General features: G+C 40.3%; 1 protein-coding gene across 1 annotated transcript in view; it reads left to right on the top strand.

Moving 5' to 3' along the window:
• ZCCHC2 (zinc finger CCHC-type containing 2) overlaps window positions 1-18,337 on the top strand; it is a 48,158-nt gene extending 29,821 nt beyond the window's left edge. The window contains exons 7-14 of the mRNA XM_082852917.1: window positions 517-600; window positions 2,536-2,593; window positions 4,689-4,824; window positions 6,288-6,352; window positions 6,740-6,834; window positions 10,391-10,519; window positions 15,069-16,553; window positions 17,478-18,337. Of these exons, the coding sequence (XP_082709043.1) occupies window positions 517-600; window positions 2,536-2,593; window positions 4,689-4,824; window positions 6,288-6,352; window positions 6,740-6,834; window positions 10,391-10,519; window positions 15,069-16,553; window positions 17,478-17,545 (2,120 nt within the window). The 3' untranslated portion in view covers window positions 17,546-18,337. The remainder of the gene's footprint in view (window positions 1-516; window positions 601-2,535; window positions 2,594-4,688; window positions 4,825-6,287; window positions 6,353-6,739; window positions 6,835-10,390; window positions 10,520-15,068; window positions 16,554-17,477) is intronic.
• Window positions 18,338-22,262: the final 3,925 nt, after the last annotated feature.

The following is a 22,262-nucleotide window of genomic DNA, read 5'->3' as shown; positions in this document are numbered from 1 at the left end:
ATGGAGACGTAATCCAGTGCATCAGAGTGGGTTCCATGGGTCAGTCCTGGTCCGTGACTGCTGGTCACTGGTCTATGGTAGAAGAACAGGAACAGAGAGGAGACGCTGGGAGTAATCTGACGTTGCCACATTATACTGTCTTTCATAAAAGGAGCGATCCACACAAACTGGAAATTCTGAAAAACCTTACACAGCACAGATAGCTGAGAAGCACTAATCTAGTCCATCTCCTCATTTTGCACAAGAGCACACGGGGGCAGGCAGACGTGAAGCAGCTTGCTTCACTCCTGTGGCTTTTATGGGGAGAGCTGGCTCCATGCTTCAGGGTCCCCACTCCCAGTCCAGGGTTTTGTGCTATGTCCTCTAGCTTTCTTCAAAGTCTTAACTACTAGACATGTTCTCTTTACCATTAACTCTCCACTCTCATCCTCCGTGGGAGAAGAGTAATTATTATATTTGTTTTTCTCACTATTATAATTTTCCCTAAAAGTTAATGGTATTTAATACTTCCCGCAGATAACTTACAATCCTCTCTGAAGACCTCTAAGATATTAGAACACTTAAAAGAAGACAGCTCAGAAGCTTCAAGTCAAGAAGAAGGTAAACGCTGATTCACTGGAATAAAGTCATTCTGCGTGATATTGTCACAGGGATAGGTAAACAAACCGTTAGAACAGGTTAAGGAACTGAGAAACAGACATATGGGAACTTGGAATGTGACAGGTGGCCTTACAGAAAAGTGGGGAAAGAATATGCAATAAATGGTATTGGCTGGCTTTCCAGTCAAAAAAAAAGTTATATAATTAGATCCCTACTTCTTTGGGCCCAGAAAATTTCAAATGAATAACAAATTATTTGCAACATATATAAACTTAATGTAATATGTAAAATGTAAAACTTAAATTTTTAAATGTTAATAGTCTGGGATGAGAAGGCTTTCTTGACAGGCCAGAGCATGACCATAGTGGAGATCTTTCTAATCTAAATGAAAGCTTAACAAGTGACAAGAGGTTACCATTCAGAGGACATTTGCAGGATATTTACAGGTGTAAAGACTATACATCCAGACTATAGATTCTTCTAAAAATCATTGAGAAAATCAGTCTGGTCAACAATATGAGGAAAGATAAACATAGGCAGTTCTCACAGAAGAAAGTTGAATGGTTCAGCCTCACGAGTAGTCCAGAAAATGCAAACTAAAAACAATGAGAAAAAAAAAAACAAACAAACAATGAGAGGGGCTTCGCTGGTGGCACAGTGGTTAAGAATCTGCCTGCCAATGCAGGGGACACGGGTTCGAGCCCTGGTCCACGAAGACCCCACATGCCACGGAGCAGCTAAGCCCGTGCACCACAACTACTGAGCCTGTGCTCTAGAGTCCGCGAGCCACAACCACTGAGCCTGTGTGCCACAACTACTGAAGCCCGTGTGCCTAGAGCCCGTGCTCTGCAACAAGAGAAGCCACCGCAATGAGAAGCCCGTGCACGCAACGAAGAGTAGCCCCCCGCTCGCCGCAACTAAAGAAAGCCCGCGCGCAGCAACGAAGACCCAATGCGGCCAAAAATAAATAAATAAAATAATTAAGAAACAAGAAAACAATGAGAGATTAGTTCACACTCATCAGATTGGCAAACCATTTTCAAGTCTGACATTATCAAAGATATGAAGTAATGGGAATCCTCATCTACTGTTGATGGGAATTTAAATTGGTACAACTCTTGGTACAACTATTTTGGACAAAAATTTGACACTCTCGTGAAGTTGGAGGTGATTAATGCTCCTACCCAGCAGTTCTGCTTCTATGAAAATTGTCGTCCGTGTGTTCAGGGGCCAGGGATTCAGGCTCTCCCAGCAGCTTATGGGTAACAGCAAGTACTTGGATGTTAACCCAAATGTTTCAAATGTTAATAAAGTTATAAATAGATTGTGGTACATTCATGCTAGGTGGCAATTAAAATAAAGCGTATTTATAGTATATTCAAACATGTAGCACCACTGTGTGTTTGAATACACACAGGGGTAGTTAAAATAAAAATATGCACTAGAGTATTTCAACTAGTTAACCTCCGTAGAGGGAGGGAGCCGAATGGAATGGAGGGAGGCCTTCGGTTGTTTCTGGGATATTTCCTTTCCTAATAAAAAGAGGCAAATACAGAGATACCTGGGAGGTGGGTACATGGGTGTTGGTTTTATTAACATGTGGTGTTTTGATATTTGAGACACTTCTTTTTTTTCTAATGATTAAAAAAGAGCCTGAAATTGAATGTGTGGTTTTGCAGCGTAATGCTCATGTCAAATTTCGTAGTCTTGGACAAAATTGATTTTGCTATTAGGTGGAACATATTTGAGAGGATATTTAAGGAAATTACTGTGCCTTTGAAAAATTGTTTCTTTAAGGAATTTTCTGTGAAAAATGCTTGGAAGTGCTCTACGTGGTCTGTCAACACTGTTATGGTTACATACATTAGTTGCGTCTTCCTTTTGGATTTTGTAGAAGCATATGGTATAATAAATTGTTTTTTTCCTCCACTCTAGATGTATTACAGCACACCATAATCCACAAGAAACATACCGGGAAAAATCCCCTTGTGAAGTAGGTATCTAGTTCCTAAAACATGAATGACTTTGTGTGTTTTTAAATCAGCATCGCATTTACTTTCTGATGTATTTGGCTATAATTCTGCCGGTTTACTGTTCGCTTGTTATTTGTCTCACCTTTTCTGTGTTTTCCTTTCTCTCCTTTCTTGCTTTTGGGCGTTTTTTTAAAATTCTGTTTTTCTCTTCTATTAGCCTTGATAGTTTTCCATACGTTGTTTTTCGATTTTTCTGATGGTTACCTAGAGGTTTTATTCTACATCTTTGACTTAGGAAGGTCTGATATTTGTGCTTGTACCATTTCCCACGTGAGGACCTTGGATCACTGTAACTTCACTTACCTCCTCCCAGCTTATAAACTGTAGCTGTCATGCATCTTAATTCTGTTTTAAACCTCATGAAACCTTTTTGCATTAATCATTTAGGTTTCTACCATTCCACTGTTCTTCATTCCTTCCAGTGTGCCTGAGCATCCTGCTAACTGAGGAACACTTGAGAATTCCCAGTCATCATATCTGCCAGTAATGAAATCACTTTGTTTTTATCTGGAAAAAATGTCTATTTTGCCTTCAGTTTTGAAAGGCATTTTTGCTCATATGACATAGGGCTCCAGGCTAGCAGTTACTTTCTGTGAGTGCTCAGAAGCTCCAGTGTCGCTGTCTCCGGTCTAGTGCCCTTGGTCCTTCACATCATATCCTCTCAGCCCAGTTTGATTTCTGCTGCAAGCCACATAAAATCATTTACGTGACTTCTAACCCCCCTCACACTGCGACCGTCCCTCCGCAGGCCCTGCCTCGTGACTGTCCGCCTCCTGCCTCAGGGCCCGCGCTGATTTTATGAGCCTGCTTAGCCCTTGAACCAGCCCAGTTCAGAGCTGCACGTTAATTTGCCCCAGGGGTCAGCCCTCAACTGGTGGGGAGCTCCAGCTTCCTGCCCTTTGGGGAGATAATTCTGGGAGGTCCCAGCTGGTTTGAGCCTCTGTCGCTCATAGCGGCAGCCTCACTAATGGACCCACACGCTGGTTTTTCCTCCTTTCCTGTTTCGTTCTCCCCACTCCTTGCTCCCACTTCTGGATCACCTCCCACATCAACTGTGTCATCCCCAGATTCTGCTTTTAGGGGCAACAGTGGACAGTGGGTACTGTGGACAGTGGACACTGTTCTTCAATCTTATTGCTGCTCTTTGAAAGTTAGTGTGCTTTTCCAAACTGACTGTCTTTTTGAATTTTCCCATTGTCTGGTTTTCAGCAGTTTCCTATGATATATTTGTAGCTTTCTTTGAATGAGTTCTGCTTCCTAAGTCTGAAGTTTGATACAGTTCTGTTTTAGAGAAGCCCAGGCCATTCTCTCTTCACATATTGCGTCTGCCTGTTCTCTTGTTCCCTCTTCTGAGGCTCGGGATGCTTACAGGTTAGACTTTTCACCATGTCCTAGGTGTTCTCTCAAATTTTTTTTGTTTTCCACATTTTTTTCCTCTGTGTTCCAGTCTATTTTCTCATGATCAAATTTCCTCTTCAGTGATTTTTTTCATCTGTTTCCATCCATTGAGTTCTTAATTTCAGTTTATTGTACAGTTCTAGAATTTAAATTTGGTTCTTTTTTTTATATATTCCAGTATTCTTCCAAAATTCCGTCGTCTTGTAGTCCTTGACCGATGTGAAACACTGTTAATTCAGAGTCCGTGTCCAATCACTTCATTCTCTGGATTCTCTCTGAGTCTGTTTCTGTTGTGTGTTTCTCTTGGTTTTCAGTCACATTATCCTGTCCCTTCACTTGCCTTAGACACACACAGTACATAGCGGTTCTCTTGAGATTGGAGTTACCCCAGCTGTGAGTGGTGCAGGATGAGTCTAAAGACAGACTGTGCCTCTGTTGTCAACCTCCTCAGAGGCAGGTATTAATTATTAAATAGGTAAGAGAGGTATGAACTGGTTTATTCTTATAGTAGACTTTTTTCCTTAGAGCTGTTGCTAGGCATTCTATAAAAAACTAATATACTGAAGAAAGGATTAGTATAGCTTCTTCATTATGAGATGAGAAGGTTAGCTGATTGAAGAAAGAGTTTCATACTTGCGTGAACTCTTCTTTTGATAGCACTATTGGTACAAGTTGTTCTCCGTTGGATGGGCTCACCATGCAGTATTCTGAACAGAATGGAATCATGGATTGGAAGAAGCAAACCTGCACCACCATTCAGCACCCGGAGCACTGTGTGGCCTTAGCTGACCAGGTACGGGGGCTTTGTTTTGTCTTCGTGCCATACTGTTCAAGCATTGTCACTGCATGAGAGTCGAGTTCTTTAAGCATTATTATGTCAGATAGTGTATCTGGTAAGAAGAAATGAAGGAATGTTTGAATGTAAGATTTCAAAGTTAATTGGTGTACATGATCTGAGCTCCTCTGTGACCTGAAGAAGTGTATATGTATTACTTTGTTTTTTGTTTTTTTTAATTTAATTAATTAATTAATTTTTGGCTGCGTTGGGTCTTCGTTGCTGCGTGCAGGCTTTCTCTAGCTGAGGCGAGCGGGGGCTACTCTTCGTTGCGGTGCGCGGGTTTCTCGTTGTGGTGGCTTCTCTTGTTGCAGAGCTCGGGCTCTAGGCGTACGGGCTTCAGTAGTCGTGGCACGCGTGCTCAGTCGTGGCTCGCGGTTTCTAGAGCGCAGATTCAGTAGCTGTGGCACGTGGGCTTAGCTGCTCCATGGCATGTGGGATCTTCCTGGACCAGGGCTCGAACGTGTCCCCTGCACTGGCAGGCAGATTCTTAACCACTGCGCCACGAGGGAAGCCCTGTATTACTTTTATTGCTCAAAAATATTAGTACATTTTATTGTGATGCCTAAAATGTTTCACTAGGGATGCATTGTTATGCCAGGTTTTTTGCTTTTGAATTATTCACATTTCAGTCACTGTCTTGCTATTTATTGGTGATGTGAATTTTGAAACGGACCTTCCCTCATGAGTTGTTGGGCCAGTTTACCAGCAAATCCTGAATGTACTTAGGAAATACTTGGTTTTTAGGAGTTGGTGTAATCAGAGAACAGAATGCTCTCAAGTGTGTTTAGGTAACATGGCACCACAGATACATGAGAGATACTGGTACAGCTATGGAGAGAGCCACCTTCTCTCTAGAAAATTGATTTTTATTACTGGCCAACACTCAGATCCAAATGTTAACCTTTCCTGGAATGTGTTTTTACGAACTAAAGCATTAAAGCATACTTTGAGGAATTGTGTGTTATCGGAGTCATGCTTACTTAATGGCCGAGTTTTAGGTCTATGTGATTATACTTTTTCCCCCTGTACTTCAGCACTAGCACCTTTTATTCTTAGAGTTGACGCAATTGTGTGTTGCAGTTTTACCAACCTGAACTTTACGAGAATATTAGTAAACGTATAGCAAATACCGGTTACTTGATTGTGCTTTATTTTGTGATGAGAAGAAAAAATACACCTCCATTTTAAAAGCAAACTACGAAATAAATATTATACTCATAATTAATATTAAGTATTTGTCAGAATATGCAGATTTTAGTGAGTCAAGTAGGTAACTTCAAAAAAGAGGTTGGAAATAAAAACGTGTTAGAATATACAACTGGGACTGCATTATTTTAATGTTTTTTATCAGAATAAGAGGATACCTACACGAGTATGGTCTCGCTTTAGTCGGATTTTTTTTTTATTCTTTTCCCTAGCATTCAACTGAAAAACGAAGTTTATCTTCAATAAATAAGAAAAAAGGAAAGTCACAAATAGAAAAGTAGGTGCAATTTAATCTTTCCAGTAACAGAAATTGGTAAGAGGAGACAACATTTGATAATGGGAATGTTTAATTTATGTAGTATAAATAGTATTTTTCCATTAGTTTTCTTTATATTTTTACTCTGGACTTAATTTTTTCAGTTCTAAATAATCAACACATGCAGGTGATAAAAATAAAGCTATTGTCAAATATTATATTCAGTTTGGAGGGGCAAAATTCTCAGCCCTGTAAACTAAAGGATGAATCTTGGATTTACATTGTACCTTACTAAACATTTTTTTTTAATTATAAAAAAATTTGAGGGGAATTTTATTAATACTGTACTTAGTGTTGTTCTCTAGGGACTCATAAACAATGTGGGTAACATGTATACTTTCGGCTTAGGGAGAAAATTAAGAAAACTGACAACAGATTGAATAGTAGAATAAATGGTATTCGAATCTCCGCTCCTCAGCACACCCACGGTGGTTCTGTGAAAGGTAAGGGTGTTTTTCTTTCAAATACACGTCACCTAAATATATTTAGCAGGGTACCTATTGCAGGAGGTATTAGGCTGTTGTGTCAAAGCCTGATAACACTTTTTTTCCTGCGTTGATGTGAATAGTGATTTCTGAATTAACTCCATTAATACTTCAGAATTGTTTAATGCAGGAAATTTGATTCAGCCACAGAGGTAAATTTCTCCTTTGCTACAGTGACACTCTGGCACCTCTTCCTTCCCCTGGTAGCAGCAGTCTCCTCGATTGTTTCCTTCTCAGCCAATCCCTGCTCCAGAGCAGAGGCTGCAGGACCTGCGGGGTCTTTCCACCCTCGTGGAAGCCTGTACCCCGTTCTTGTATAAAGTCACTTTTGACTTTTTCATGTTTTAATGACTGTCCTTTGTGAAGTTTTATGGGACTTCAGGGGAATTCAGACCCTCAGATTTTCGTTGTACTCGATTTGTGTGGTCTCCATCTACCCACCATTATTTTAAGGTCCTTTTATTTTTAAGTGAAAGATTTTGTGTTCATTTGACTGAGAAATGTCCCTTGTGCTGGTTCATTCGTAACTTTTCTGTGTTACATTTACCTTCACCACTAATAGTAAAGATTTTTAAAAAAAAGAATAAAAGCTCACAGACCTCTAGGAAAGTGTTTGTCCGTGTCTGTTTCTAACACATATGTTGACAGCTGACCCTACAAATAAGATTTGTTTAATTTAAATTTTATTCAAATGTTAGTACCTTCAGTTGTGATGCAACATAAATAACCAGAATATATCCATTTTCTTAATGGAGTACATTTTTCAACTAGCTATATGTTTAGAGAGATTTAATATTGATAAGGAAATATAGTTGCATTTTGACTCTAAAATCATCTGGCCCACTCATTGAATTAATTAACTGAGCTGTCTTTGGGGGGAAAATGACATGGGAAAAAACCATGTTTATGAGTATATTGTAACACTTCAGTATCTTTGAGGTTTCCTGTGGTGATGGCAGCTAAAAGGAGGGGGAGAAGCTAAAATAAGGAAGACAAGAGTTCTCTGTCAGTGGATGATTAGAAATAGCTTCTGCCAGGCCTCCCTGTCTGTTTCCTCCTTCTGGTTCATTTTCTGCACTGTCTTCTAAAGCACACACTAAATCAGGTCATTCTATAGTTGAAATTCCTGTCAAATATATACCACCCTCATGACATCACTCTCTCGTCTCTCACATGATTTGGGAACTATGCCAAAAAAGCTTGTAACAGTTCTTTCCCTTTTAGCTTCATATTTTCAGAGAAGTGTGTGGACTTTGATCTCAGACAGATGTGGGTTTGAATCCTTACTCCACCATTTTCTTAAGTTTGTAAAAGAAGAAGAATATCTACCTCACCAGACTGTAAAACTTAAACGTGATAACATGAAAAGCATTTAGCTAGTATCAAGCACAGAGGTGTTCAGTAATGTGGTTCCTTTTCCCTATTCTAATAAGTTAGAAGAAAACATATGCTGTATAGGTTATTAAGAACTTTTTTTTTTAAACATCTTTGTTGGAGTATAATTGCTTTACAGTGGTGTGTTTCTGCTTTATAACAAAGTCAATCAGCTATACATAAAAATATATCCCCATATCCCCTCCCTCTTGCGTCTCCCTCCCACCCTCCCTATCCCACCCCTCTAGGTGGTCACAAAGCACCGAGCTGATCTCCCTGTGCTATGTGGCTGCTTCCTACTAGCTATCTATAAGAACTTTTGATAACATCTCAGGCTCTAATTCCTTTATTTCTTTATTTTCAGATATTATGAAAGTACAATCTCAGGATTTTTGATTCAAGATTAACCTTTTCTGTCTATTTTGTTCTCTATATACGTCACTGATTCATATATACTTATATTTATAGAGTACGACTATAAATATATATATCAATACTTTGTACAACTTGTCTTATTGTCTAGTATAGCTCAGATGTTTGCTGGCTCCAACTTAAAGGGAAAACCCTCTGTTTATTAATTCCCCTTTGAAATACTAAGGAATTACCTTTAAGAAGGTGATTACCTTTAAGCATTCAGTAAACTTAAGATATATTTAAGATTTTTTTAATAGAACAATCACGCATATCATAAATGTAGATACTATATTGAAGCTGAAAATTTTAAATAACTCAGTTAAAGATAAGTATTATTTATTTATTTAATTATTTAATTTTATTTTATTTATTTATTTTTTTTTTGCGGTACGCGGGCCTCTCACTGTTGTGGCCTCCCCCGTTGCAGAGCACAGGCTCCGGATGCACAGGCTCAGCGGCCATGGCTCACGGGCCCAGGCGCTCCGTGGCCTGTGGGATCTTCCCGGACCGGGGCGCGAACCCGTGTCCCCTGCATTGGCAGGTGGACTCTCAACCACTGTGCCACCAGGAAAGCCCTTATTTATTTTTAATTTAAAATTTAACTTCTATTTTGAGTAAAATACATTTATGTAGTTCAAAATTCTGAAGGTACAAAAGGGAACAAAATAAATCCCTCACTGCGTCCCTCCATGTTGTCTTCTCCCCAAAGCAGTCAGTGCTGTTCATCATCTGTGTTTTGCAGTGTGTTTGCTTTTAATATCTCTTTGAGACATGATAGATAAAACAGTTTATCTCTCTGTTTAAAAGGGCAATTTGTGGAATAGCCTTTGGCATAGTTATTTCATCCTCACCTTCCAGCCACACCTCTGACTCCAAAGGATCACATATTTTTTTATTATAAAAATTCCAAAGACTCTACACAATTCTGAAGCACCTGGATTGTCAGAAAGGGAAAATTATGTTCAGCATAGATTTACATTTATGTATTTAGTTCTTTGAAAATTGCAAATTAATATATGACATTTGGTGGTTAGAATATTTGCTAGCTATATAATCTAAACAAAATCATTTCATAAATTCATTTTGAGAAATAGCTGCCTTTTTATTTTTTCTTTTTACATTTCTGAAACTTACTCTTTAGAGTTTCAAAGTCTTCACTGCATTTTAGTGAGCAAATCTTGGCTCACTCTATCCCAATGGTTTTGTTTTGTTTTGTTTTGTTCCCAGTCCATCATTTCTGGTTAGAACTCAGGGGTTACTCAGTCTACTTGATGGGAAGCAATTTACTCTTTTTAAATATTCAGGCATACAAATTTTAACTGAATAGGCATTTTTGGCAGTCAGTTCTATTTTTGAGTTCTTTTAAAGAAAGAATTTTACAACATGCTCTGAGGAGTTAAAATGTATAGACTTAAAAAGTGGCTCAATGTGCTAATATTGGACAGATCCTGCAAAGAATCTTAATTCTGATTTTTTAAAGTCTGTTATATTGATTTTTTCCTCTGCCTAAGAATGCATTTGTCCCCCGCAAAAGAGTCGTCAATTATTTTCAAATAAAATTGTGCTTCAGTAATGAATTTTTACCTAGGTCAGAGGCCAGCTTTTTTAGGTAATTATAGAAAAACTTGTGAAAAAAAATTTAAGGGTGTAACTAATTTCTGATGGTTCAATTCAGAAATTTATTTAACTAAACAATTCTATTTTTTAAAAATCACGTTATTTTTAGATGTGAATTTGGACATTGGATCTGGACATGACACATGTGGAGAAACATCTTCAGAGAGTTACAGTTCTCCGTCTAGCCCAAGACATGATGGAAGAGAAAGCTTTGAAAGTGAAGAAGAAAAAGACAGAGGTTTGCTCTTTGGAGGGATTTGGGGGTGTCAGAGGAAAATGTGTGCTCTTAAAATCAGTCAAACATAAGTATTTTTATGGTACTGTAAATGTCATTATTGACTTTAATTGGTATAAAAGGGTGTCGTGTAGACCACTGACTTAGCAGTTCCTAGTGATGTTGATTTTTTTAAACCTATTTCACTGCATATGAAATTAAAGAGAAAGAAGACAGTCACAACAAAATGTAGAGTCAATGTAGAAAGATTGAAAGCTTGCATATTGTTAGATGCACATATATTTATAACGTTTATGTTTTCCTGATGGATTGACCCTTTTTATCATTATAAATATCCTTCTTTGTCTCTAATGACAATTTTTTTCTTAAAATCTATTTTGTCTGATAATAATATAGCTACTTTAGCTCTCTTTTGGGTGTTTGTAGGGTACCTCTTTTTCCATCCTTTTACTTTAAGCCTATTTGTGTCTTTGACTCTAAAGTATCTCTTAAAGACACCTTATAGTTGGATTATGGTTTTTTAGCAATTCTGCCCATCTCTGCCATTTGATTGGAGTGTTTAACCTATTGAAATTTACTGTAATTACTGATAAGGTAGGATTTACATCTGCTCTTTTGCGCTTTGTTTTCTGTATGTACTATGTCTTCAATTCCTCCTTAAATGGAGGCTCAGAGTCAGCCAGAAATAAGAGTATAGAGCCTTCTTAGGTCTCTCCTGGGCATGCATATATAGCCCTAGATATGAGCATGGCCTTTTAGATTCCCAGGAATATATTGAAGCTTTTCAGAGCTCCCTGTGAACATCCGCTTCTTCAGTTTTTCCTTTTAAGTTTTTTGGTCAGACTATTGTTAGCCTCAACTGGTCATGCCAGCCCAGGCAGCCAAATTGTTAAACGGTTGCCGCAGATTGATTGTGACACATGCCCTGTGGGTAAGCTGCTGTTAACACAGAGTGAACTCAAGTTGCCAGACAGATAGTGACGGTTCCTTAGGAAGGTGCTTTTATAGAGTTCCAAATCCATGTTTCTTAGAACGGCTGCTAGGCTGCTTGTTTTCGTAGCTACTGTAGTTGCAAGACTATTAGTTTACAAAGCTACTTCAGAGGTGGAGAATGTGAGCAAGAATTCGGGCAAGGTGAAATACCGCAGTGGTTGCTATTCTTACAAGATTCAGCTGTTTTTCTTTAATAAACACTCTTCACATTGCTGCGAGCCTTTAATTGATTTCCAGAGTTCTGAAAAAGTTGATTTTGATAGTTTTTGCCAGGATGCTTGTTGCTTTTATGGAGGAATGGAGTGTCAGAGGCTCTTACCCTGCCATTCCAGAAATGAGGTATCACAAATGTATATGTTGGGACTTCCCTGGTGGTCCAGTGATTAAGACTCCCCCTTCCAATGCAGGGGGTGCGGGGTTTGATCCCTGATCGGGGAGCTAAGATCCCCCATGCCTTGCAGCCAAAAAAAAAACGGAAACATAAAAAAACGGAAGCAATATTGTAACAAATTCAATAAAGACTTTAAAAGTGGTCCACAGACACACACAAAAATGTATATGCTGAATGAGGGTGTCATTCTTTACAATGATAATGTTATGTGATAACATCTTGGCTATAAATGTCTTAGTAATAGTGTCTTGGTTATAAGGTGTGTCCATGCTGGTGGGCAGTAATAAATGGTTTCTCTTGGGCCACTTAAAGATCATAAAGGTCCTTTAACAACAGCATTTCAGACGTGGCTTTTTCCTGCACAGTCCACAGCTCTTCGAGACCTTAGCCTTTGTGTTATACCGTCAGGTCACATCTTAGGGAGCTATGACAGTGATTCTGCTGCATCACATACAGTTAAAGCCAGTTTTTACTTTGAAGTTATTTTGAAGTCATAACAAATGTAACATGCAGTGACTACTGCCAGTTCTACTAATCTGAGGCAACACTGCACTTCTGATCTGCAGTTTCCCCATGAAAGAAGAAAAATGAAAGTAACTGCCCAGAGCTCTTATGAAGGTTAAACGAGATAATTTTTATGCCTTATCCAGAATAGAGAAGCTTTCAATATGCTATGCTCGATTCTGTAGGATGTACCAATAATCCATGGCTCTTAAGCTAACAATGCAGATTTGCCTCTTTGTCAGAATTAAGGGTACATCTGCATGCCTAGATGACTTTGCAGCAGTCCTTTCCTGTCATCAGATAGGGTGAGTTGGTGGGCCTGTATAGAGGAGCTTGCCCTTTTTCAGATAGGCTCTGTTATCGCATGACTAAATGAGCCTTCCCTAAATGAAGGATCATTAAGGGCTCTCTGAAACCAACCAGGGGGGGAAATGTCCACTGTGATAACAAGTGTTGACCATCTTTAGAATTTTGAGTGCATGGAAAAGTTGCTTTGAAAAGCATGTGGCTTTGTTGTTCTTGTTGGTCATAAAGGGGTTTTGTTGTAAGACTTTATACTTTTCAGAGTCAGTGCAAAAAAGGAGGACCTCTCTCTAAATAGCTGGGTAAGTCCTTATAATGCTTAGAAAACCATTTGGGATCATGGGGCCATTTGCTATGACTTAAGAAGATTTAAACAAAGCCCAATTCCTATAGAAATTGAATTGATCATCTGAAAAATATTACAGCTTCTTTTGAACTTAAATGTTTATTTTTAACTCTATACTTGTATGAAGGTACAAATATAAATACAGTGCCTTAAATAAGTTACTAATTTTTGGATACTTTTTGTTTTGCAAAGTTTAACCAGAAACTCCTCAGCTATTAAGGAGAGTATATGTTAGAACCAGTTACTCATAAGTTGAATCTCTTCTAATATAAATTATTATTGTTGAATTAATAACATTGCTGACATTCTGTAGGTTGGTTCAGGTTTAACCTTTCTCCAGGAAGGTTCTATTTAACCTTTCTCCAGGAAGACTAGTATGATTTGTTTTTAGTATTGTTTCAAAAGATTTTAGCATCTTAACTGAATATAACTAGTTATTACCTTAACAAATATAAACATTTTAAGTACACAGTGCAATTCTGCTTATATTTATGGGCAGAAAGATGTTAAATTAGGCACTACATTTAACTGAATGGTCTCTATACATAGTACTGCAGTATCTGGGTTTACGATATTTAAACATTGTGAGTTAGATTTTGTCTTTTGTCCCCTTTATACCAAAAGTCAAGAAATCCAGGGGAAGTCTAGATTAAAGTTATTTCTGTTTACAAGCAGAAGAGTGATGCAGTAATAAAAACAAATGCAGTACAATTTTGTATCTGCCACTTTGCTGTTTTGTTTTAGGAGAAATGGCACTGCTTCTTGTGCTCTAGCACACTTGTTTTATGACCATAATGGTAGCTTTAAATTTTCTTTCCCCCACTGAAATATTTAAAAGTAAGAATATTTATTCCATTCTAAGAAAACTCTCTTCCCTTCCCTATCTCTGGATATTTGAGTTAAATATAGTCTTTTTTTTTTAAAATAAATTTATTTATTTATTTTCGGCTGTGTTGGGTCTTTGTTGCTGCACGCGGGCTTTCTCTAGTTGTGGTGTGCGGGCTTCTCATTGCGGTGGCCTCTCGTTGCGGAGCATGGGCTCTAGGCATGCGGGATTCAGTAGTTACAGCACGTGGGCTCAATACTTGTGGTGCACGGGCTTAGCTGCTCCGTGGCATGTGGGATCTTTCCGGACCGGGGCTCGAACCTGTGTCCCCACGCATTGGCAGGCGGATTCTTAACCAATGCGCCACCAGGGAAGTCCCGAGTTAAATATAGTCTTGATTGAACTCCTTTAAATTGTATTATTTATGTGAGACAAATGTGAAGACCTCGGGTTTAGTAGTACAGAATATAAATCAAGTGAATTGCCTAAAATTGATTAAGGTTAAAAATATCTGATCCCTTCCTCTGTAATAAAGGTCTGTATTTTATACTGTGCTTCATTCAGTCTCCATTAACCTTTTGTTTCTTACCTCTCCATGGATTTTTTTTTAATTTAAGATTTAATTTTTTTAGAGCAGTTTTGGGTTTACTATAAAATTGAGAGAAAGATACAGAAATATTCCCTGCTCTCACACATATATAGTCTGCCCTGTTATCAACAATTGCTCCCTAGAATGATACATGTTTTACCAAGGATGAACCAGTCTACTTTGACGCATCATTATCGCCCAAAGCCCGTGGTTTATCTAAGGGCTCACCTTCAGTGGCTTTGGACAAATGTGTAATGATACATACCCACCATTACAGCATCACACAGAGTACTTCCACTGCCCTGAAGACACCCCGGGCTCTGCCCGTTCATCCTTCTCCAGGGCCCCCACCCCTGGCAGCCACCAAGCTTTTATTGTTTCCATAGTCTTGCCTCTTTTCCAGAATCTCCATATGTTTACAGTGAAGTCCACAGAAAGCCAAAAATTAAAAGAAGGTCAGCTTGGTAGTCAGGAAGCTTAGGGATACATTTATTAGTCCAAACTTCAGTGTTTATTTTAGATATACTTAAAGTTTATTTCTAGCAAGAAGGTTGGGAGATTATGCTTGTGTTAACATCTAGTTATGTTTGTTTCCCTCAGACACAGACAGCAATTCTGAGGATTCTGGAAATCCATCCACAACCAGGTTTACAGGTTATGGTTCTGTCAACCAGACTGTCACTGTCAAGCCACCTGTTCAGATTGCTTCATTAGGAAACGACGATGCAAACCTTTTAGAAGATCCCTTAAGCTCACCCAAGTATCAGCATATTTCTTTTATGCCAACTTTACACTGTGTCATGCACAATGGTGCCCAGAAGTCTGAGGTGGTCGTTCCTCCACCCAAATCTGCTGATGGTAAAACAATAGGGATGCTTGTTCCTAGCCCTGTTGCTCTCTCTGCAATAAGGGAGTCCACGAACTCAACCCCCGTCGGAATACTAGGGTCAACAGCTTCTACTGCAGAATCAGAAAAGCACCTTGAATTACTGGCGTCCCCTTTACCTGTTCCATCAACATTCCTTCCACATAGTAGTACTCCCGCTTTGCACCTCACAATTCAGAGGCTGAAACTGCCGCCGCCGCAGGGATCTTCCGAGAGTTGCACGGTGAACCTCTCCCAGCAACCAACCGGGAGTCTGAGCGTCGGATCACCAAACACTGCCTTTATTCCTGTTCATAATCCAGGTAGTTTTCCAGGATCTCCTGTTGCTACTACAGACCCCATCACAAAATCTGCATCTCAAGTGGTAGGACTAAGTCAAATGGTGCCTCAGCTTGAGGGAAACACAGGGACAGCCCCTCAGCCTACCAATGTGAAGGTAGTTCTTCCAGCAGCCGGCCTCTCGGCCGTACAGCCACCAGCTTCCTACCCCTTGCCAGGCTCTCCCCTTGCTGCCGGGGTGTTACCCAGCCAGAATTCCACCGTCCTCAGCACGGCGGCACCGTCTGCCCAGTCCGCGGGAGCAGGCATCAGCCAGGCCCAGTCGAGTGTTCCTCCCGCGGTTCCTACCCACACCCCCGGTCCCGCCCCAAGCCCGAGCCCTGCTTTGACACACAGTACTGCGCAGGGCGACAGCACGTCTTACATCAGTGCTGTGGGAAACACGAACGCCAACGGGACAGTGTTGCCTCCACAGCAGATGGGCTCAGGTCCTTGTGGTTCTTGTGGGCGAAGGTGCAGCTGTGGGACCAATGGAAACCTTCAGCTAAATAGTTACTATTATCCTAATCCAATGCCTGGACCAATGTACCGAGTCCCATCGTTCTTTACTCTGCCATCCATCTGCAATGGCAGCTACCTCAACCAAGCACATCAGAGCAATGGAAACCAACTTCCTTTTTTTCTGCCTCAGACTCCATATGCAAATGGACTGGTGCATGACCCAGTCCAAGCCAACTATGGCATGCAGCAGATGGCAGGATTCGGGAGGTTCTATCCTGTGTATCCAGCACCTAATGTAGTCGCCAGCACGAGTGGTTCGGGGCCCAAGAAGAATGGGAACGTTTCATGTTACAACTGTGGTGTGAGCGGGCACTATGCACAGGAGTGTAAGCAGTCGTCCATGGAGGCCAGTCAACAAGGTAATCATGAGAGCTCCCAGAGGACTTGTTTTTGAGTGTGCCCGTCCCTCCCTCCCCTGGTGATCACGGTGATCCTGTTGAAGCAGAAAGAGGTGTTGTGTGTTTGTTTACGGATGTTGTGCTCTCAGTGACAAATCATAAAATGCAAACGGCAAAACCTAGCGTGGACACACACAGGACACACACACAGCACAAGGAAGTTCAGAGAAATTCAGTTCCCAATTAAGGAATAAACCATAAGGCACTTCTTAAGGAATATAATGGGGATTTGCGAATCTCTTGCTAGCAGCACTTTTTTTTTAAAGCTACAATCCTGTGTCATAGAGTAAGCAAAATTTTTAAATGCTGAAAAACTAGGAAGTGATAGTCATCTGACATGGAAGATTTTTAGTTGTTTGGGTCTATCTATGCATAACCAACTGGCCTCATGCTACACCCTTCCTTCCCAGCAGACATTTTTTTTTTTTTTCAGTGCTATTGCATTTTAAAAGGCACAAAATATTTAAGCACTGGTTTTTGGAGTAAGGAGATTCAAACTGAGTTTAATATTATTACCACCAGAATAAAGAAATTGTTCTTCAATAAGTACGTGTAAGATACCAAGTTCAGTGTAGACCTGAAACTGTTACCTTTCACTCACATTAGGCTTTTGTCATTTTGCCAGATCTCACACAGAAAAAAGGCTTGACTTGGGAGTATGTGCTTGACATTTTTTAAGGGAAAATTGAGTTTGATAGCTTTAGGTTGAACTTAAAGCACAAACTTCATTATTACTTTTTTAAAGTCATTTTATGGACCATTTTGCGGTCCGAGTATTGCCGAAGGAGCAGCGGCTGAGGAGCATGCCCATTTGATATCTTGTAGTGGTTTGTGATGCATTGCATTGTACGCAGTGACTTAGCAGTTCTGTCTTTCCCATTTTAGGCACTTACAGACTGAGATACGCACCTCCCCTCCCCCCTTCTAATGATACGTTGGATTCTGCAGACTGAAACAAGTAAAGCTTGCCTACTTAATACACTGAAGTGTGGGGAGTCATGGTTGGGGTGTGGAGGGGAGGAAAGGAAAGGTATTTTGTTTGTGTTTCTTTGTCTATACATTTCCTAGATTTCTATGCAGTTGGGAGTTTTCATTTCTCTTGTACCAAAATGTCCAAAACAAAAAAGAATGCATTGCTTTTGAGCCTCTGGTCTCCTGGTACAACAACAGGCTTATCTGTATGATACATGTAATTTAAACATCCAAACAGACTACCAAAAGGAAAATGTTGATGCGTGCTTTTTTTTTTTTTTTACACTGAATACTTGCTGTGTGCAATGTTTACTGAATCTTTAAAACTGTGTATTTGACCTTTTTTAATAACACTGGTGACAGTCCTATGGTTTTGGAAAAAAACTTTGCTTCTTCCCCAGTTTTTCTCACTTTCGTCCTACACTCCGCTTTTCTCCCCCACCCCCACTCTTTCCAGTGGCCGCAGGAGTGGTTGGCACTGCATTGTCCACACTTTGTAAACTGCTCTGCATATAAATTGAGGGTAGAATGTTTCACCTTAATCATAAGGGAGAATCACATTCCCAAAATAGTGTGTATATATGTAATAAACAGCACCACGTAAATACATATATGCAGTGCTTGTTGTCCAAATAAAAATTAAAACAAGTGGAAGAGAGAGGAGGAAGTAAAATCATATGAAACTGAGAAAATATGACATATGAAGTGGACAAAGAGCTTTTTCTTTAAAAAAAACAAAACCTTTTTACTTCATCATACTTTTTTAGCCTGTTGCTTCAGAGAGACATAAAGTGAACAAACTAGTGTGAGTGTGGTTCTTCTGTGTGTGTGTTTGTCATGAAAATCAACAGCCAATTTTACCTGTAGTCTACCACTGTGTCATGTAAAAGAGACACTTGAGTCAAGATTTCTTTTCCTACACCAACTGTTACAGTGTTCCATTGTGTTTAAAATGTGTATGCTTTATTGCAATCTGAACAGAAGCTCTGCGTTTCTACAGAAGTCAGGTATTTGTTCCCTAACTTGTCTCGTAGCAAAGTCACTTTTATAACAGTTTACCACTATGCTTGATTATAATGTGAAAGACTGAATTCTGCGTGTGTTAAGATGGTATGAATCACGTCAGTGTCACATCACTAAGTTTAATGCTGCTGTTTAAAAACAAAAGTTTTTTTAAAGCCAATCTATGTACTAAATTGCTTCCAGGTAATTTTTGATTTCCTAAAGTGCACTGAGGTTATCTGGAAGAACGGGGTGCAGGTTTGGACTGCTGCATTCAACAGCAGTGAGCAGCTACCACTGTAGAGTCGCAGGTTGAGGGCTTGGGGTTGGGTTTGTTTCCCCATCCTCAGTACAGGGCAGAATCGACAGATGTTTGTTGTGTGGGGTCACATTGGTGTGCAGCAGAGGAACTTGAATATCTGGTCTCGGTTCAGAAGCCTAACAGATTGCCAGACAAAAGGAAACACTTGAAGAAAGAAGCTTCGTGTAATGCTTCACAGATAGAATTTATATTTATAGCACCAATGTACATTTTGAAACCTTCTTTCCAGGGTGGGAGTTAAAGGGGAAGGAAGGGGGGTGTGTGAAGGGGGGGTAGACGAAAGCTTTAATTTAAAAAGAGAAGAAGTCCGAGTAAAGGAAATTATTTTGATTAAATGTATTTTGTTTGATCTGGGTATTTTTGGACCACATTATTAAATTAATTGTTGAGCTGCAGTTGAGTTGTTCAAGTGAGAGTTTTGATAAGCCCCATCTGGACCGCATTGTGAACCGTTGCCAGTTGTACTTTATGGAGCTTATTTTATGATTTAAAAGACTGTACTGTACATAGGAGGTATGTTACCTTCTCCTTATTTGTATGTTTACCATATACTTTGATATTTGAAATGTTATGTACTGGAAAGGCCACTTATATTTCTAGAACAGATTGGATTTTATGCAACCTTTTTTCCTTGAATTAACAGCAATAAAAAAATGAAAAATGGCTTAAGAATTGTGCTTTATTGCAAATTTTGTAAAAGTGAAAGATAGGAGGACATCATACCTCGTGGGTTTGGGGTTTTTTCCCTTTTTAAAGAATCAACCTGTTATTTTCCTGCAATGTGGGCAGTGAATCCCCAAGTTACTTACCATCTGGAAATGTTTCCCACAAGCAGCCTTACTATATATATGGGGCACCTGTGTGACCGCTGAAAGAAGAGTCTGCACTTCTGTGCTTCCTGAGCACACACTGTGTGCCAGAGGCACCGTGGCGGCTCAGACAGAGTCCTTATCACCCAAGAGCGGTGTTTCTGGTTCAGGCCCTCCCTCACCAAAAGCGTAGAGGACCTAACTACTTCCTCAAATTTATTAATACCATTTTGTTTTCCAGGAAACTCTCCCAATAGAGTACCTTTGAATTACATTGGTTCTGTCTTGCATAATCCAGTCTCAAGTCAGTCTTTACACAATCAGTAATTTTATAAGAGATTGTGGGGAGGTGCTTTCCACATATCCATGCATCAGTCATGTCCTCTGGTGACGACGGATGTCACTCGGCCCAGCCCCTCCGGTTGTCCCCAACGTTCCGTGCAGTGATGGACACTAAGAATGATTGTCCTGAGCCACCTAACGCACGTTCCCTCTGTACCCAGTTGGGCAGTGGGTTTGAAAAGATCACAGGACCCCTGATGGCTTTTCCGTTAGCCAGCAAACAGGCACCTACACGTAACACACGGCAGTTACGGACCCACCTCCAGTTAACTCATACACCTCCAGTGTCATCACCTGTGTCCCTTAACTGACTCTTCTCCTTCCTGCCCCCACTGTGCAAGGTCACCACTACTCTCAATTTCACTATTCCTCTTTTCCCCTCACATTTTACATCCTCCTTCCCCAAATATACAGTGTATTTCTACTTTTCTTGAGCTTTTTAGAAAGGGTACCCTTTACCTCGTCTTCTGTGACTATCTCTACTCATCTGGTTTTACAGTCCTGATGTTGCATTCCTTCAGTTTGTTCATTTTCACTAACTTTACAATATTCCATTGCATTGGGGGAGAATAATACACACACACACACACACACGCACACACACATCCATTCTGTCAACAGACATTTGGGTGGTTTTCACTCGTTTGCTCTTGTAACAGGAGCAGTTTTGTACCAGTCTCCTGGCTTGTATGTGCGAGAGTTCCCTGGGATATACATCTAGGAATGCAAGTGCTGGGTTGTAGGACATGCCAAGTATTCAGTTTTCCCAGATTCGCCATGTGGTTTTCCAAGTGGTTTACACTCTCACCAGCAGCATGCATGCCCCTCAGTCCATATCCTGATGCTGTGATAGTGCCCGGGGCGGCTTGGGGAGGGAGAAATAAGTGTAGGCTTGGAGGGATTTGTGTGAGGCTTCATGGAGGAGGTTGAGTGTGGAGGAGAGCCTGACATGACAGCACGGGCGGGGTTTGGACCAGTGTGGACCAGGGGGCGCGCTCTAGGAAGAAGGTGTGTGGAAAGGCACAGGACCCAAGGTGATGGGTTGTGAGGTCGGGAGGTGACACAGGCAGCTGTCATAGAGGGAACATCTTGAAAGAGTTATGAGATTTGTGGTTCAGTAGGTAAAATAGAGCCAGACTGGAGAATTTGGAGTTGATTGAGTGAAAAATTGGAAGTTGCCAAGTTTTAAGTAGAGAAAAAATACATTGACGATAGTTTTTGAAAGAAGGCTTGGAAGTTGAGAGACCGGTTAGGATGAGGCGACAGGAAGGAAGAGGATGGAAGGAACCCCGGGCTTCAGAGCCACGTTTTCCCCAGATAGAAGATGAGCTGGTCTAAGTTACGGCTGTGAGGATTACTTAATATATGGGAAAGGTCCAGCATGATGAAGTAGCACCAAGGAGGCACCCAAATGTTAGTTGAATTCCGTTTCAACGCACAGGAGAATTGTGATTCTGTTTTCAGAGACGAGGAAAATGTGGATGAGAGTTAAGTCTGTGTGAAGGCAGTGGTTCTCTGGGTGGCAAGGAGCCTGGTAACTGTAGTTCTTCATTATATTAAGCTTAGTTGTTTCCGCTCTGTCCACTTACAAAAGACAAAATATTTCTTGTGCTCAAAAATTAAATCTATGTGGAGGTAGCTATGGGCTCTATATCCATGGGCTGAGTCTTGCAGTACCAAGTAGAACAAGGTCTTACAAGGCAAATCCACATTTAATTTTTTATGTAAGTGCTAAACATCTAATTTTTCTGAGAAGTTTCCAAAAAGGTTAAAGCACAGTGTAAAATAATTTCTCTCTCTTTTTTTTTTTTAACAGGTAGCATCTAGTACTTGAGCACCACCATCCATTTGAGCTTGGAGGACACCTTTTTTCAATTCTACATACTGATTACAAAAACATTTAAGGTTAAGGCAGTGAAACCAAATGGAGGCAAGCTGTGACAGTAGTTAACCCCATAACCCTTCCATCTTTCCTCTCAAAGGATAAAGAAAAATGCTGACTCCCTCCGCCTACCCCACCCATAGAAAGGGCCCGTTTCTGTCCAGAGAAATGAGTTGGAGGTCTGGGGGATGAAAGAAGAAAGAGGTTCCCTGACCGTAAACATGGTGGCTGCACCTCTGGACCTTTCCTCGGGGATGGAAGACAGTCTGAAGTTGGGTTCTATTATGAGAATGAAGGGCTCCGGGGCCCGAGATTGAGAGGCAGGTGTAAACTCAGATGAG

This window comes from Leucopleurus acutus, assembly GCF_964270905.1.
Source record: "Leucopleurus acutus genome assembly, chromosome: 13".
Taxonomy (NCBI): domain Eukaryota; kingdom Metazoa; phylum Chordata; class Mammalia; order Artiodactyla; family Delphinidae; genus Leucopleurus; species Leucopleurus acutus.
This window is presented reverse-complemented; position numbering and strand designations above follow the sequence as displayed.